The 15,941-nt window shown below is 40.0% G+C and overlaps 1 protein-coding gene across 1 annotated transcript in view; it reads left to right on the plus strand.

Annotated features, from left to right (window-relative positions):
- ADCY7 (adenylate cyclase 7) overlaps window positions 1-15,941 on the plus strand; it is a 49,600-nt gene that overhangs the window by 9,553 nt on the left and 24,106 nt on the right. Inside the window, exons 2-6 of the mRNA XM_042876929.1 lie at window positions 52-203; window positions 10,274-10,809; window positions 11,583-11,783; window positions 13,735-13,896; window positions 14,657-14,806. Coding sequence (XP_042732863.1) covers window positions 10,639-10,809; window positions 11,583-11,783; window positions 13,735-13,896; window positions 14,657-14,806 — 684 coding nt within the window. The 5' untranslated portion in view covers window positions 52-203; window positions 10,274-10,638. The remainder of the gene's footprint in view (window positions 1-51; window positions 204-10,273; window positions 10,810-11,582; window positions 11,784-13,734; window positions 13,897-14,656; window positions 14,807-15,941) is intronic.

A 15,941-nucleotide genomic window follows, 5' to 3' on the forward strand; every position in this document is an offset into this window, starting at 1 on the left:
TTCTTAGTGCTGATGGTGATCCTCAGAATGCCCTTGTCTGCCTTGTTGCAGGTTGGTGTGCGGGACGTCTCAAAGGTTTGGTGTCAGGGATCGTACCTGACAGGGCTGCACTCACTCTGCTGCCGAAATTTCAAAATGATCAAAGGAACCACAGTAGAGTGAAGAAATACTACATTTGCTGATGAATTCTGCGGCCTGTAATGGTAAGCAAACAACAATTGTATTTGTTTTTAAGCAGGAGTCTTAGTAAAATTCAGGACAGTAACACCCACAAGTAACCTGTTGTGCACAGCTCAGCCTTAGAGATGCAGTCTGAGAAGTGCTTTCTCAGTGGCTACACCCAGCTCTGGGGATTGATGGGATGTTGATCGTCAATGTGATAACCTCTGTGGTAGTGACTTTGTCCTTTGCTGTTTTGGAAAGTTCTTCTGTGAACTGTCTTACTCCAAGGCAGTAACTGCATAGCTGTGTTTTTTCTTCTTTGGTTGTTTTTTTTTAAAGGAAAGTGACTTTTGTCATATTCTCAAGTTTTACTGCAACTATCAAATTATCTCGAGTTTCTGGTAATAACTATTTCTGTTTTCATACCAGCTAACTGAACTTAGTATGAGTGAATCTCAAGAGTTAAGCTGCTCCAGAATCATTTACTTTAAGCATCTGCTTCATTTCAGCTGTTGCCTGTTGAGACACCAGTGTTTCCCATAGTGAGTCAGTGCTTCACATGATGTAGGTTTCCAGTAGCCTGTTAGTGTGGAAAACAGTGGGGTTGGCTGCCAAGCAAAGCTTTGAAAATAAAAGATGGAGGATGAGATGAAAGAAGAAGAATGATACTGATCACAGATTTGTGTTCAGCAATTACAGTATCTCGATAGACAATCAAAGCTTACAGTGCAAACAGTTCTCATGAGGTGTGCAAGCTGTGTGTGGGGCAGTACAACATGGAGAGCTTTGTTCTGCTTCTGTTCTTTCAAAGATCCAAAAGTATCTACCCAGGCATCTGTGGCATGTAGCCTGCGTGATAAATGTGTGTGACTCCTGTACAACAATTCTGAAGCTTGCATTGCTTAAAGTATGACTAAAAAGCCAAGAGTTTGTAAGTTTGCACCCCACTGGTGGTGGTTTCTTTCAGAGTGAATCTGTAAAGGGCCCTTTTTTAAAACCTATTATTGTATTTTTTCAAAACTTTCTTACAAGAACAGTTCTTGTTTGGCTGCTGTTGTGCCCTGAGGTAGGGTACAACTGCAGGAAGAGTGCTTCCTGTTCAAAGCATAGGCACATCTCCATAGTGGTGCTTTCACACTTACCCTCCAAGGGAGGGAATTTCCTCATTGCAAGTGTTAGTTTTAGTTTTGGTTTTGGCTGTTAAGCACAGATGTGGTGGTGTAACCAATATTGCATGGTTGATATTTGAAGATGCTCTTAAAATCCCCACATAATAAATGGTGCACAGAAGTAAGATGTTTAAAAACACATACTCCATAGAACTTACTGTTTAAGTGGTAGTCATTAAACAAGGAGGATGGGATTTAGTGTCTCCTGCCCCCCATTTGATGGGAAGGCTTTGCTTTCTGAAACTTAACGGGCATTTTATACCATAATAAAAATATTCGTACTGTGTGTCCTTTCCACTGAACATCCCTCAGCCTCAGGCTGAGCTTTATTTCCAAAGTGAAGCTGCTTGCAGATCTCTTTGCTTCTGGAGGAATACTAACCTGAAGAATGCTGCGGAAGATCAGGTGGGAAGAACAATCATTGCCTTTGGCAGAAAAAATGAGCAATGTGATTCTTGTATTATTACTTACTCTTGAATTTTTGTTATGATGTTTGAAACAATTCCTTGAAAATTCTTAGTTCTGTAATAGCTTTTGATGACAGAGTATGTTATGAAAATAGTGCTGATTTGTGCTTTGAGCAGCCCTACAGGTTAGTTACCTACTGTTCAGTGGTATATTTTTTGTATGAATGTCTGTGTTGTTCACTCTTCCAAAAATCTAGATGCTGGAAGAATGAAAAGCCTGAGAAAGCAAGGTGGTTGGATTCAGTGCAGCAGTGCAGACTCAGCTGTGTCTGTATTTCTACTCAGCATGTGGAAATAGAGAGAGAAGAGAGGTTTTCATCTTTGAGCCTGCTTCTTTTTCCCTGTCTTTGGTTGAACTGAACCTAAATCTAAACAGCAAGTGGTTGCTTATCTTGCTCAGGACAGGTTTTATCTTCCTCCCGCCCACAGCATGCCCCTTATCCCTTGCCATATTATGATTGCACCTGTTCTGTGCAAATATACTGTTTACCCTAGAGGTGGGAAACACACGTTTATCTGGAACTGTAACACTCCCCCTAAATAACTAAATGAGATGGGAAGGGGGAGAAGATAAGGGTAACGGGGGATGTCTGTTGCAGTCACTGTGATTATTTATTTTTTTATCATCTCCTGGCTTTCCTAGCTGTAATTAGAAGAGTCAAGCTACGTCCGTCTACACTGGCTCTGTCACCTCAGCAATCTGTGCTACTTGATTGCTTTAGTGAGGCAGAAAAGCAGAGGGATATTTGAAACATTGCTATACAAATGAGGGAGATTAGATTCTAGATGTAATTCAGCTGAGCTTGGATAGCTTGTCAGCTTTAGCATTTTTCTGTTTGCTATATGCTTATAATTCTGTATCCTAAATGATGACATCTGAAAGAATTTCTTGTCAGTCTGACTATACCTCTCAAAGTGATTATTTTTTTTTTAGTGTTAATTTCAGTATTGACTCAGTATTACTTAGCATAATGTATTTCCTCCCCACACTCATTAAAAAAAAATAAATCTGAAAATATCAGGGAGTTCAATTTCTCTAAAAGTTATGGATATTCAGTGGGAAATGTTGAGGCTTTCTATAGTACACTCTATTTTTGCCTGTAGTCTTCGATTTAAATATGCTGGGTTTTTTGGTGTTTTTTTTCTTTTTCCTCTCAAATGCTGTATAAGCTGCTTAATATTGCTGGTTTTATTACTACAAATAACTTCAAGCTGCTTTTGATAAAGTTGAAAACTCACCCAGACTTCTGAGGACACGGTGCTCAGAGACACAACTTCTAAATAGATCATTGAGAACCTAGTGTAAGTGGGATATTGACTTTTGTAGTTGCGAGTTCAATTTTAAACCAGGTGAAGTCAGAAAATCTATCAGTAAGATAGGACAGAGTGTCTGGGACTCATGAAGCAATCATGCACCTTGGACTTTGGAAGATACAAAGCACAGCTGAGTTCCTTCTGGTGTGATATGTTGTTTTACACCCTAGAGTTGGCTGCTTACGAAAATCAGCATTATAATAGCACTTTTTTCTTTCCTGCTGAGATGGAAATAAAGTTAATTATAAGGCCTAATAGATTTGTTGATTGAACTGTCGTTGCACAGTTCCATTTTGGAACAGTAGTAAACCCTCCCATCTAATTCAGTTGTGCTGCTCTGGCTGTATGAATTCTTTTTCCTTCTTTACCAGCTTATCTTATCCTCAAAGCAGATCCTGTAACCATCATGGTATTTAGACACGAACACCACCACCCCACCCCAGATCCAGAGGTGATGTTATCGGTGTCCTTTCCTTGGGCTGCAGACCCACGGGAAGGGGTGAGTCAGTTCCCAAGCCCTCCTACATGTGGTTTGCCTGCTGCCTTTCCAAATGCTAGGCTGGCTCCGAGCTCCGCAACCACCTTTGCTCGCTGACACGCTCCAGTGCAGTGACAGAGGTGTGACCACCAAGGCTGACTGCTGCTTTGTTTAGTGGCCAGCCCAGCCCGGAGGCAGGTGAGTGCAGTAGCCAGGTGCCAGGGGAGGCTGTGCGCCTCAGGAGAGGGGCTTGTGAGGGAGACCACCTCGTCCTGGGACTCTGAGCCAGCTGCATGACTCAGGTTAGGGAAAATACACCCTCTGATGTTTCACACCTTCCCCTTCTGCTAGCGACCGGAAAATCATTTTCAAATTACTACTGCTCATCTTGGTCTGATTTTAAAGACTGTTGTAGGATTAACAGCACAAGAAAAAGCAATCTTTTCAGAAAGGAATGTGAAAAGAGAAAGTTTAAGTTTTACTCTTTCTTTGCAGGATGTTCAGCCCAAGTGTCATTACAGCTCTCGAAGTTAAAGTGCATAGTCTACCTGATTTAATGTCACAGTTTAACCTTTGTACTGTTTCATTAATAATGGCCATTTTGATGTGTGGTGGGGCTACATCTACCTCCTGATTTATTTTTTCCAATTGCCACACTGTTTTGTATTTAAATTGAGTTTTGAGTGATGAGTGGAAGGTTAATCTAGATCAGATTTTTTTCTGTATACCAGAAGAATCTCTTCACAAATTAAACATAAATAAGAAAGGTGGAATGTTGCATGAGAAACTGCAAAATGTAAAAATGATTTACCTTTGTAAAGAGACCTACCTGCACACGGAATGAAGCAGGTAGCAGAGAAGTCATTAAAAACATCAGTTCTCCTTTTAACGTCCTTCTAGCAGTAGAAGAGGCCAAAAGGGCTGCAGGCTAGCACTTGGAACTATCTTCTGAAAGGAAATCGTCTGTAATGTGAACGGTATTTCCTGTGGTGACTGCTATGAAGTGTTCAAAATCCAAAAGGATTGCAAACCTTTGTTTCCCAATCTAAATGAGTTGTGCGGCCCACTGAACTCTAGATTGTTTTTGTCTGAGATTCGTAACTCATCCAGCAGTACTCTTCCAATAATTCTGTTTGGTGTTTAGAGATTCCCAGTTCCCTTGTAATATCTGCTAATGGGTAATTATGGTCAGCAATCACTCTTCTCACGGAAGTTGCTGTAGTCATTTCAGAAACACTGTTGACATTTGTGTGAAAGAAAAGATGGAATGAAAATCAAAAGTGTATCATCTTTCTTTGATACTGTAGTTAAAAATAGAAAAACTGGTTCTGCTTGCTTTTATGTTGTGGTTATGGAGAGGAATCAAGCAGTGGATATCATTTTACTTGATTCTTGCTATTAGGGATTGTCTTTAATGTTTCAGTGATGAGACTGCTTTTTAGTGAACAGCAAGATTTGAATGTTTGGCAAATGAACGGCTAAGTGGAAAAATAAGTACTTTTAAAACTATTGAGGCAGTTACTGAGAATGTGTTTGTGACTGCATTGGTAATTTCCAAATGGAAAGCAGAACTGCTGCACACTCAGATCCTGCTTGGAAAGATATCAACTTGGTCAGCAGCTGTAGGAATAATAAGGAAAAGGGAGAAAGGATGCAGTTTCTGGCCATTCGCATCACAGTCGTGAATGGGAGACTGAGCAGAAGATGCAGCTTTGCCAGATCCCCTCTGCAGTCTGAGGTAAAGCTGTCTGAAAATGGCTTGTGCTCTGTAAATCATGATGATAAAGGAGTGCCATACCAAGAGCTGTTCTGTTATCAGTCTGATTTTTGTATCAGATAGCATGTCATTCTGTCTGTTGCTCTACCTTGCGTTGTCAGCAAGGAAGAATGCTATTTGTGCCACAGTTCAAGAGGAAAGCCTCAGTGATGAGAGGCCCTGTGCTGTGCTCCCTCAATGACTGAGATCTCCTCCTGTGTCTCCCTGCATGCCCTGCCCTGGCAGTGATCCTTGTAGGCAGCTGCTGGAAAGGAAGCTGTCAAAGTTATCCCATCAGTCTGGGCTGATGTGTGACCTGCACCATGTTACAAAAAGAGAAGGGAATAGAAAAGGTCTGGAGCAATGTTGCTGATGCAAATGCTTCTGTGTATCATGGGGAAAAACTGCTGAGCCTCTGCCACTTCCTTGAGGAGTAGATGGGAAATGCAGGGCGAATGGCCAGGAGATGGGTGCAGGTAGAAAACCAGCCCTAAGCAAGCAGGGGGAAGTAGGGGCTTTCTGAAGGTAAGATGTTTGTCCAGGCAGCAGGAGAGACTGCTAGAGGTGAAACAAAGTGCTGTTGAACAGATATCATTAACTCCTGCTTGTGAAGAGAACTGGGACCCAAGGGCAAGACCCCCCAGTTATTACCAGGACAGAGGCTCAAACTGAGCTTTTGATCTAAGTATATTTTGAGAAGCATCTAGAAAAATTCTGAGCTTCATGGCATTTACCCATTTGGTACTGTTTCAGAGAAATTGAACTTTGGGGGCTAGAAGCTTTAAATGGCTTATGAGATGCAGGACTTTGATGTGATCCCATTTCCAGGAAAAAAAAAAGAAGACTTGATTTCTACTCACTGTTCAGTGCATGTTTGTCTGCACTGGATGCAGAATGCACATACAGGGCTGAATAAATCACTGGGAGGCAGAAATCAAATCTCCCGAACAGTTACAGTAGTTACAGATGCTCACCTGGAATGAAAGTTGGGGCGCAAATGAAATGATTTAGGTGGTTGTCAGCTATTAGAATGGAAAGCACTGATGCAACTCAGAAAGCAGCAGTAGCCTGTTTGGAAAATAAGGTGGGAAAATGTTATGTTTAGTAAGTAGCTCTGTTGTGAAAATTTATCTGCAAGCAAATGGCTGGGGGAGTCTGTACCCTAGAGAAATGGTGCTGCTGTGCAGGACAAGGCTGGAGATGGCAGGTGGGGTAAGCTCTTGCAGCCATGGGAGGACAGGAGTTTGATCACCTCCATCTTGTCTGTGCTATGCAAGGTCCCTGATTAGTTTTCCTTGTGATCAGACTTGCTTTTTTGTAGCCACTTATCTTAAACAAGCTGCAAAAGAAGTTTTCTCTGACTTTTCTTAATATTACTTGTGAGTTTAGCCCATGATACTGGGTTCCTGTTTTGTTTTTGTTCTGTTTCAAGCGCTTGATCTCTCCTGGCTCTGTAGCGCAGTTGTGCCTATTCGGAGACTGCAGAGACAAGGCTCATTCCTAAGAAAATGTTTTGTATTGGCACAAAGTGCCTCACTAGTGCTGGACAACAGAAGAGCTCCAGAAGATGGTAGCTTCCACAATCTGTTACAACAAAATCCTATGGCTTTGTCAGTAGGAGACTGGGGAGTTTAGCAATTGTTTTAAGTGGAAGCATAGAGCCTTCAGAAATTATCAGATCTGCAGAAAACATGGTCATCTTTGCCCTGGTGAGCCAGAGGTGGCTGTGTGTGTGTGTGTGTGTGTGTGCGAGAGAGAGAGAGAGAGAAATTCTGCCCAGTACTTACCTAAGTTTCTGTTGCTGAATATAAATGCAGCTTTGTTTCTGTTGGCTTCAGTCAGAATGGATTTACAAGGCTGCTGTAGTGGTTGTGATTCAGGGTCTGGAAGGTACCTTACTGCCATGGGTCTTATCTTGCTGGTTTTCTTGTTTGTTTTTCTTGCTTTGTTTGAGCAGGTTTTTGTCACATTAACTTCCATGCAGATGGCTGGAGCTCATCTGGATCTGGCTGAATGTTGTGTATTTCTTTTGTAGGCATTCTTGTCAGTTCTCAGTGCAGTTTCCAATCCATACTATTTGGGTTATTTCTTATACACACGTAACAAAATAATTGTGTTGACAGATTGTTCCTACTCCTTTCTAATTCTCCAGAATACAGGAGAGGACTTCCAAAGTAAGGATGCTTTTTCTTGTTAAGGCAATGGCCAGAGCTCTGGGTCTGGTCCCTGCTAGGTGTGCTGTGTTTGATGCTGGTACTTCTGGGAGTGCTGTTGGGTTCTGTGGTCTGTTGCCATTTCTGGGTTACGCCACTCTTGTGGTGTCAGAACATCAAATCTCCAAGAAACTGACCTAAAAAAGTAAAAGTGATACTGTGAGGAGCAGTGCTCATGTACACTTACACAGGAGTGCCTTCCATTGGTGATGTTGTGCTGTCGTCACCTGTGAGACAGAGAATTCTTAGAATTTGGTTTTCTCTCGTCTTTTTTCTGTGCTTTAAGATGACTTTTGGAAAGAATTCAGAGGAAAGGCACCTAAAGTGGGGACTTCCAGCTACGTCTGTTAGTTTCTTGAACAGAAGATTTGTTTTTTAATTAATTCTTTCCAGTAATTTAACTTGATATCAGTAATGATTTATGTGTTTTAGATCAAGCCACACAGTGCTGACAGTTTTGCCGCTGCAAGTAGCTGATGTCTTGTATTGTGAAATTTGACATTCCAAAGTACTTAACTTGTGGTGGAGGAGCAGAAGTTGCTGTGTGGTTCTTTTTCAGCAGGGTTCTGGTAGTGGCAGTGGAGACGTGCAAATTGAATCAAGTCTAGAATTATCTCCAAGTTTTTGTAGTGCATTACAGATTTCTGTTAAACCAGTGAAGTATTGCTCTGGGATTTTTTTACTTAATAGAGTTTTTGAGAAGAAAATGCTATGACCCAGGCCTCGTTCATAATTACGTACATGGCAGTGAGTATCAGAGAAGGAATAAATGAATTGATAAGCTAGCACTCTCTGTATTATTAAAAGCAATTAAGTCATTGACAAGGCTTGTCTCTGACTTTGAATGTTGTAAAACTCTTTAATAATATTCAGAGAGAGCTCCAAGTTAATATTTAACATCTTTTTCATCTTTTGAACTGATGTTAGAACTAATTGGACAACTGAGCTGTAGAATAGATTGTCCCTGGTGGTGTGTTTTCAGAGACGTGGTCAGAAGAATAAATTGCAGAATGAAAACTGTGAATTCGCTTTTCCTGGATTTCAGAGTCAGCAGCCCAAGGCAGGATTGTATGTGCCTCGTAATTGTGAATGTATGACTGCATAGCAATTAATACTTAATTTTAGAAAGCAGATTTGGTTTTGCAAGTTGGAGGGGGAAAAAAAGCATCTCAAAATATTTACTATCATGAAAATCAGATTTCTGAAATTATACTAAAGAAATTTGTCTTCTGAGTAGTGAGTTTTCTGTCTTTGGAGTGAGTTACGGCTGAAACCTTCCCACGGTCAGCAGTGTATCACTGTTCCCACTGAAAGGCTGATTCAGATGAAAATTGCAGCTTCTGATGCATTTTTCTGAAGAAGGAACCGGCCGATGCTAGAGTGAAGCACTTTAGCAGTCACCTGTGTGATGTGGATGACGTGATATTAGAGCATGACGTGAACACTTAAATTTTGTCTTGGCATCTCCTTTCCTTTGGCTGTCAATGATCTTTATGATGCATTCACACACACAGCAAAAGAGCATTACGATGCATATGCCAATAATGTATGTGCCTGAATTATTTTTTCGGTTGAGCTGTGGGAGACCATTTTATTACGAAGGAGAGCTCAATAGTAACAAGTTCAGGTGAGATATCAGTTGTACCATTAAGCAGAAGGGAAAGATGTGTTGAAGAATGTCTTCCATTTTATTTCAGCTTTGAATACCTGCATTAAGTCACTTACTAACTTAGCTTACATAACTAACGTAACTTACTAACTTCAGTTCACCCCCTGGAGCTGTGGGTGTCCCTGTGCATTGCAGGGGTGTTGGACTGGATGGCCCTTAAGGGTCCTTTCCAGCCCAAACAATTCCATGGTTCTGTGATCAGTGAAAGTAGTGCAATACACTCTTTATCTTTTTATAATTAGTGCAAATTTATGATATACTGTAAGCAAGAGGTTAATTTTTCATTTTCCTGCAGAAGTTCACTGTTTTTTTTCTTTGTCCAGTGTCAGTATGGTATGTCTATTTGTTCCTTCTTGGTTGTTAGTTAAAGGATGGTATATTAGTGTTTGGCTGTGTTTACTTAGGCTAAATCATTCAGTATGCTTTCTGAAACTTTTTTCCTTTATGCCACTCCTGACTGCAGTGTGAATGCAGTGTGAACACATATGGCTAAACATTTTGTCTTTTGACAGTTGCTGGCTAGAATTTGGCTTTCCTTTTAGCTGGTTCTTTCTCCCCACATAAATAGGCACCATGGTGACGGTAGTCAAGTGACAAAGAAGCCGCCGTCCTGTTATCAAGTTCTAATAAAACTTCTCCTGAAAGCCTGTTTTTCATGCTTCCCTCCGTCCCATCCCCCCATTCTTTTGCTTTGCTGCAAGTCATTTGGCACGGAACAAGTTATATTCGTGAATCTATTTGGAAAGCATTGGTCATTAGCAATTAACAATACAGTTTGTTCCTTAATGTTCATTGCTAATAGAGCACACCGATAGCCGCAGAAACACTATTAACTGGAGATAAATGCAATATGTGCAGCTTGAAGCTAAGTATCTTTTTTTTAATATAGTAGAGTGAGTTTTGGCTTGAACAGAATTGTATCATTTTCTCATTTTCCTTCCTTTTAATCAAAACAGTGTGAAAGGAGGTGCTTTTCACTTTTCTTGGAGAACGCCGTGTCCGCTCAACTGAAGTCAATTACTTTAATTGTATCTTCTCTCTGCAGAGTTCATCCCAGGAAGCAAAATTCACGCTTGCTGCAAGAAGTCCTGCAAAATAATAATTGGAAAAAAAGCAGGGGGAAAAAAAAGCCATAAAAAAGATCCTAGCAGCACCAATATGCATTGATTTAGAGATTCATGCGTGAGACTCCTGGTTTTGGGAAGACTAACTGTCTTGCTTTTGGAAGCACTGGAAATCTGAAGTTCATGCTCATGAGAAGTCAAATTCAAGAGCCCGTGTTACTCAGTGTGGCTGCGGATTGCAGAGGCGACAGTAACAAGTCAAGCATTCTCTGTGAAGAAGGAGTTTCAGCTGTGTCCTTGTGTGTGCACTGCCGGCTGAGAGAAATAGCAGCCAGGCTGGGATAAAATGCCAGCGAGGGGTAAATACTTCTTCAGTGAAAGCGATGACTGCAGGATCACAGACCCTCTCTATGAGAAGTACCGTTACACGAGCCAGCAGCTTCCACTCCTGCTACTGCTGCTCTTCATTGCAATCATCTTCTGGACCACACTAATTATTATCTTTTTTGTCAAAGATGTGAGTATTGATCAGTATTCATTCAGCAAAGTGCAGGGATACTGTATGCAGAGGAAAGATGCAGCTTAAAGAAAGTTGTGGTTGTGTAGCATATTATAATTCTGTTTAAAACAAAAAAAAAAGAAAAAGAAACTAAAATAAAAATTCTCATGTTCTTCAAGTGTTCTCAGTTGACAGCAGTTAAAAAAAGAGTAGCTGATCTGAAGATAATGTTGTAAGAGTGATGAGGAAGCTGTTACAGTCTTTTATTGCCTTCTAACACTGCTTTGCAAATGCAGTGCTGCATGTGGAAAGAGTTAATTGCTTTAGGTTAATTGCTAAAGAGATTTAATCATACCAATTGTACTTGTAAACTGTTCAGCTTTTATTCCTTTAAAAAAGGAGAGTAGCAACAATATTCATATGTGTTGCAAGTCATCCTTTGTAAAACTTGGAAAAGAGCTGCTACACCACCTTTAGCAAAGCTTGAACTCCGTAAATGCATTTATCAGGATTATAACTTATCTTAAAAGACAACAACAAAAAGATTAGTTTGGGAAATGAAAATGGTGAAGCTGAAGCTGGGTGGACTGGATATCTTCAGTACTGTGTATTATCTCTGAATGTATCAATGCCGGAAAGTGTTAGTGCTGCTGCAGCCAGACTGCTTAGCTTTTAAAGTACGCTAACCCGAGTTCTGATCTGTTTCCAGGAGAGTACAAATGAATTTTCCAGTTTTTTTTTTCTAAAGGAGAAAGTTGGAGCAAACATAATGCTTTCTTTTGCTTTTTCAGGAAGCACGTATTCATCTTGCCTTCATTATTGCAGTATGTGCTGTTCTTGTCATATTTTCAGTCATGTACTTACTTTTATGTATCGAATCCTTATTTCGGAGATGGCTAACCTTATTTGGAGTTACAATTTGGATTTGCTTCTTAACGATAGGTTACATTCCTCTTCTTGAACGAGGAGATTATTTTTCAGCATGGGAACAGGTATGTATTTCCCAATTATTCAAGTATTTACCATAAAACCTGTGGTCGCTGTGTGTGAATCTGCTTGTGCACTTTATTTTTTCTGAACATTATAGCAGCCTAAAACTGAGATTTAGTGTGCTTTCCTGGATTAATTCATTCTGGTCAGTTTTTGTTCAGCTAAGAAGGTTGGATAATTGCACACTTCTATTTAGGAACTGCGTCTTTTCAGTTGTAATTTTACTTCTGTGTAAACAGGTTAAAAATCTTTACAAGTTCACTTCTAAGAGAATTTTGCATTAAAAAATTAGCTTTGATCGATTTCTGTGTGACGAAGTGGTGTTCAAGAAATGTGTAAAGGACCCTGGAACTGGGTGTGCCTTAGAAAGCATGTTTTCACATCATGGCAGAGGTGAACAATAAGAATTAATGACACGTCCTGGCATAGCTGGGTGCGGTTCAAGTTCATTACTTGGTATCTGATCAGAAGACGGGAGATTTTGTGATGCCAAGAATACCATAATCTGTAGGAAACTCCTCCTAAATTCTCATAGTATAAACAGAAGGGTTTTCAATAAAATAAAAATGAGTTTTTATCTTGTTTTACTGACTCTTCCCTTTCCCCTCTTTATTTCAGATAAAGAAAGATATAAATTATGAGTTAAACAACCCATATCTGATTGTATTATAGCCTGGATCCAGCACCAGTATTTACAGTATTCAGTATTTTTTATTTAAGAAAGGAGATATCACCATAAGAAAAAAAAATCAAAACAAAACCAAAATCGAGTTCTTAATTATAGATACAAACATGTAATTAAGCAAGATTTGGTTCTGTTGCTTTCAGTGCTGCAACACAGTGTCTTGTGTCATTGTCACTTGGTAATAAAGGTGATCTAAAGCCAAAAATAGAAGGCAACTATAGATTAGAAAGCAGAAGCAAATAGGAGAATTCAAAAGTTTTACTGCAAGTTCTTAATTTATCACAGATTAAGGCTACTGTTTAAATGAAGTGTAACCTCTGCTTGTCTGGGCTTATAAAAATATTGCACAGCATTCAGAACGGTCTGATGAGGGTTGTAAGGAGGAGGAAGTTTTGGTGCAAATGAAATAGTAAAGATGAACGTTTAAAAGGTTACTCCTGTTGGATGAAACCTTTTATTTGTTTGCTCGCTTGTTACGTTCTGTCTCAAGCAAAGAGATCTGTGCTGATAAGCATTTCACTGTAGTCTGGGCCTTGAAACTTCCTTGGAGGAAGCTGCTGTCTGGAACAGCATGAGTTGAGTTGCAGTGGGGAGAAAGAGCTGAGCGAGAGACACTGCCATATATTCTGATTGACATTGTTACTTTGCACGTATGTGGAAACTATTGGCTATAACAGATCTATAAATATGGATGTAACTTCTGTAGACGTTCCTTTTTATCCATAGCTGTGTAGCAGAACATAGTGCATTTTGTAAAATCTCTTCTGTTAAATACATAGTCAGTGGCAATAGTGATTATTCTCTTGTGTCAGATTGAGAACTATTATTTGGGCTTTTGATTTTATCAGATATGGAGTAAATAAACAAGTAATGTGGTACTTTTAAGATTAAAATACTAACTTGGAGAGGGTGAGAAATCCCATTCTGTTCAACTTTGCTACCCTTGCAGTGCACTGTTCTTGATAGATAAAGTGCATCTTCAGCTGTAATGGATGAGCTAAGAGTGAAGGGCAAGGACAACTGGAAAAATTAAGTGATGCATTGTGTTAATCATTTTGTCTTTGAATCTTTATCTATTAATTCCCTGGAAGCTTTTGGGGCTACTTCTTTCCTTATGTTTTTAACTCTGCTTTAGAAATGTCAGTATTTCATTGTTCAACTTCAAAATGAGAAGAATGCTGCTGCTTTCCTTCTTTAGTGAGTTTTGTTAAGCACACAATAATGTGTGTGTGATTAACTGTTTTGGTTTTTTTTTCCCCTTTAACTAGGTGCCATTTTTTCTGTTCATAATCTTCACAGTGTATACCATGCTACCCTTTGGGATGAGAGATGCAATCATAATTAGTGTTCTTTCTGCTCTCTCCCATATTATCGTTCTAAGTGTGTTATCCAAGGATTCTTATGCAGATAAAAGATCCATTCTGTTTCAGGTAAGGAAAAGCTACTTTAAGTCATTAAATAACCTAGTCATATTACCATTTGATATTGGCATAACTATCCTGGTTAGATTAGGTTCCAAACTTCCACAAAGTTCAAGAATTTGGATCACGAGCCCATGTCTGTTTTGCATGCCTTCAATAAAAAATTATTTACTTTCATTTATAATACATTTTGATTTTCTAATGTAAGGGAAGAAGCAGAATTTCTTAACTGTTACTCAGTGTAAGACAAAGTTTGTCACAATCTTTCTTCCCAATCTGTGATGTTCAGATGGGTTCTATCTTCATCTGACACTGCCTGCTGGGTGGATCAAAAGGGCCACTGCTGCCCCAGGGAGTCAGGAGGGCCTGGGAGTGCTACAGAACCTTTTGGTGTTCCTATCCCTTACTTACAGGGTGTGTTCACAGCAGCACCTTGCTCTTTCAATGCAGATATTTGTCAGACTTCACACAGCATGCTGATGCATGGTTTTGAGAGTCAATCACTGGTGTCTGCAAATAAAAGTGCTAAGTGGTACAGCAGAGTTGTTTCGTTGTACTGCTGTATGTTCCCACCTGAGTGCCCTTACTGTGTGAGTTAGCTTCTGTTGTCCAGGTACATCCTGGCCAATGGACATGTTGTCACTTGGTGTGTAACAGGGTAAGGGAAAGGGGAATGATGCCTGGGATCAATTACTTTTAAGGAGCTAGTAAGCATACTGGTGAAGTATCGATGACTGTTCTGCAGTAGGTGAATATTTTTCTTGTGCAGGTACTTGCCAATGCTGTCGTTTTCCTTTGTGGTAATTTGATGGGTGCATTTCACAAACGCCAGATGCAGGTTGCTTCGTGGGATTTGTATAGATACACGTTAAAGTGCATTCAGGTCCGAATGAAACTGAAGATTGAAAAGAGGCAACAAGTGAGTGAAGTGGTTCTTGCTATGAATTGCTTGTTTGCATTTCTAAAATTGGTGCAATTTTATAAGGTTTGTGATTAATGTTCGTAGAAGGGCTTGGGCAGATCTTCATAATACCCACCTCGCATGAAAAATAAAAGTTGTGCCGTTAGTAACAAAAGAGGGAAGTTGAAAGGAGGAAGCTGTTCCATGCAGTTTGTCTGTATGAAAATCACAGTATTTGTTGCAAGGATGTTACTGCCAGTTATTTCAGCTAACTTGTATTTCCTAGCACAAAAGGTTGATGGGGCTGGCCTAACCCAAAAGAACATGTCCTTAATGTCCTGACAAATACTTTGGGGTAATTTCAGCAGTTTTGTGCTTCCCTTTGTTATGAATTTTCTTTGAAATTCTGCAGTATTGTTTGTTCTTTTATTTTCTTGTCTCAGAAACTGTTTTGCTAGGAGAAAATTGAAACTTAAGTGGAAAAAAAAATCCAGGCTGGATGTGGCTCTGGGCAGACTGGTCTAGTGGCTGGTGACCCTGCACATAGCAGGGGGATTGAAATTAGATTATCATTATGGTCCTTTTCAACCCAGGCCATTCTGTAATTCTATGAAAAAATCATATAATACATTACAGTTCGGAGTATGATAACATTTACATCTCTGAACTCCAGGGATATTTAAGGAGTAAGCAAGGAACTTTAATCTCCTACTGAGGAAGGACTGTAAGGAAGTATCAAAGCTGAAAGTAGCATGCCTTCCTTTTATCCTGGTGTGAGCAGGGTTAGGAACAGCAGCTCTTGAAGGCTGATGTGAGCTGAGTTCTCTGCCCACAAGTTCCCAGATAAAAGGAAGGGGCTGAGGAGTGACTGACATGACAGAATTGAAAAGAATGCCTCTGATGCTAATCTTGTGAGATGACAAACCTGCATGAAAACCCTGGCAGAAAGCTGTTCCCTGTGCAACAGCCAGCAAAGTATTTAAGCAGCTTACAGAAGCACTGTGCTTCTAAAACATCCTTGGGTGATGTGGTAACTTGCACATATGTTTTATGGTTGTTTGTTTGAAGTGAAGATGAGCTGAAGTCTATGGACAGTTTACTTTTCAGCTGTGTTTGCAATTTGCCAGACAATTATCTTTTTGCCACCCATTTT

Source organism: Lagopus leucura, unplaced genomic scaffold (genome assembly GCF_019238085.1).
Source record: "Lagopus leucura isolate 7727_CA_CO unplaced genomic scaffold, USGS_WTPT01 Super-Scaffold_100017, whole genome shotgun sequence".
Classification (NCBI taxonomy): Eukaryota; Metazoa; Chordata; class Aves; order Galliformes; family Phasianidae; genus Lagopus; species Lagopus leucura.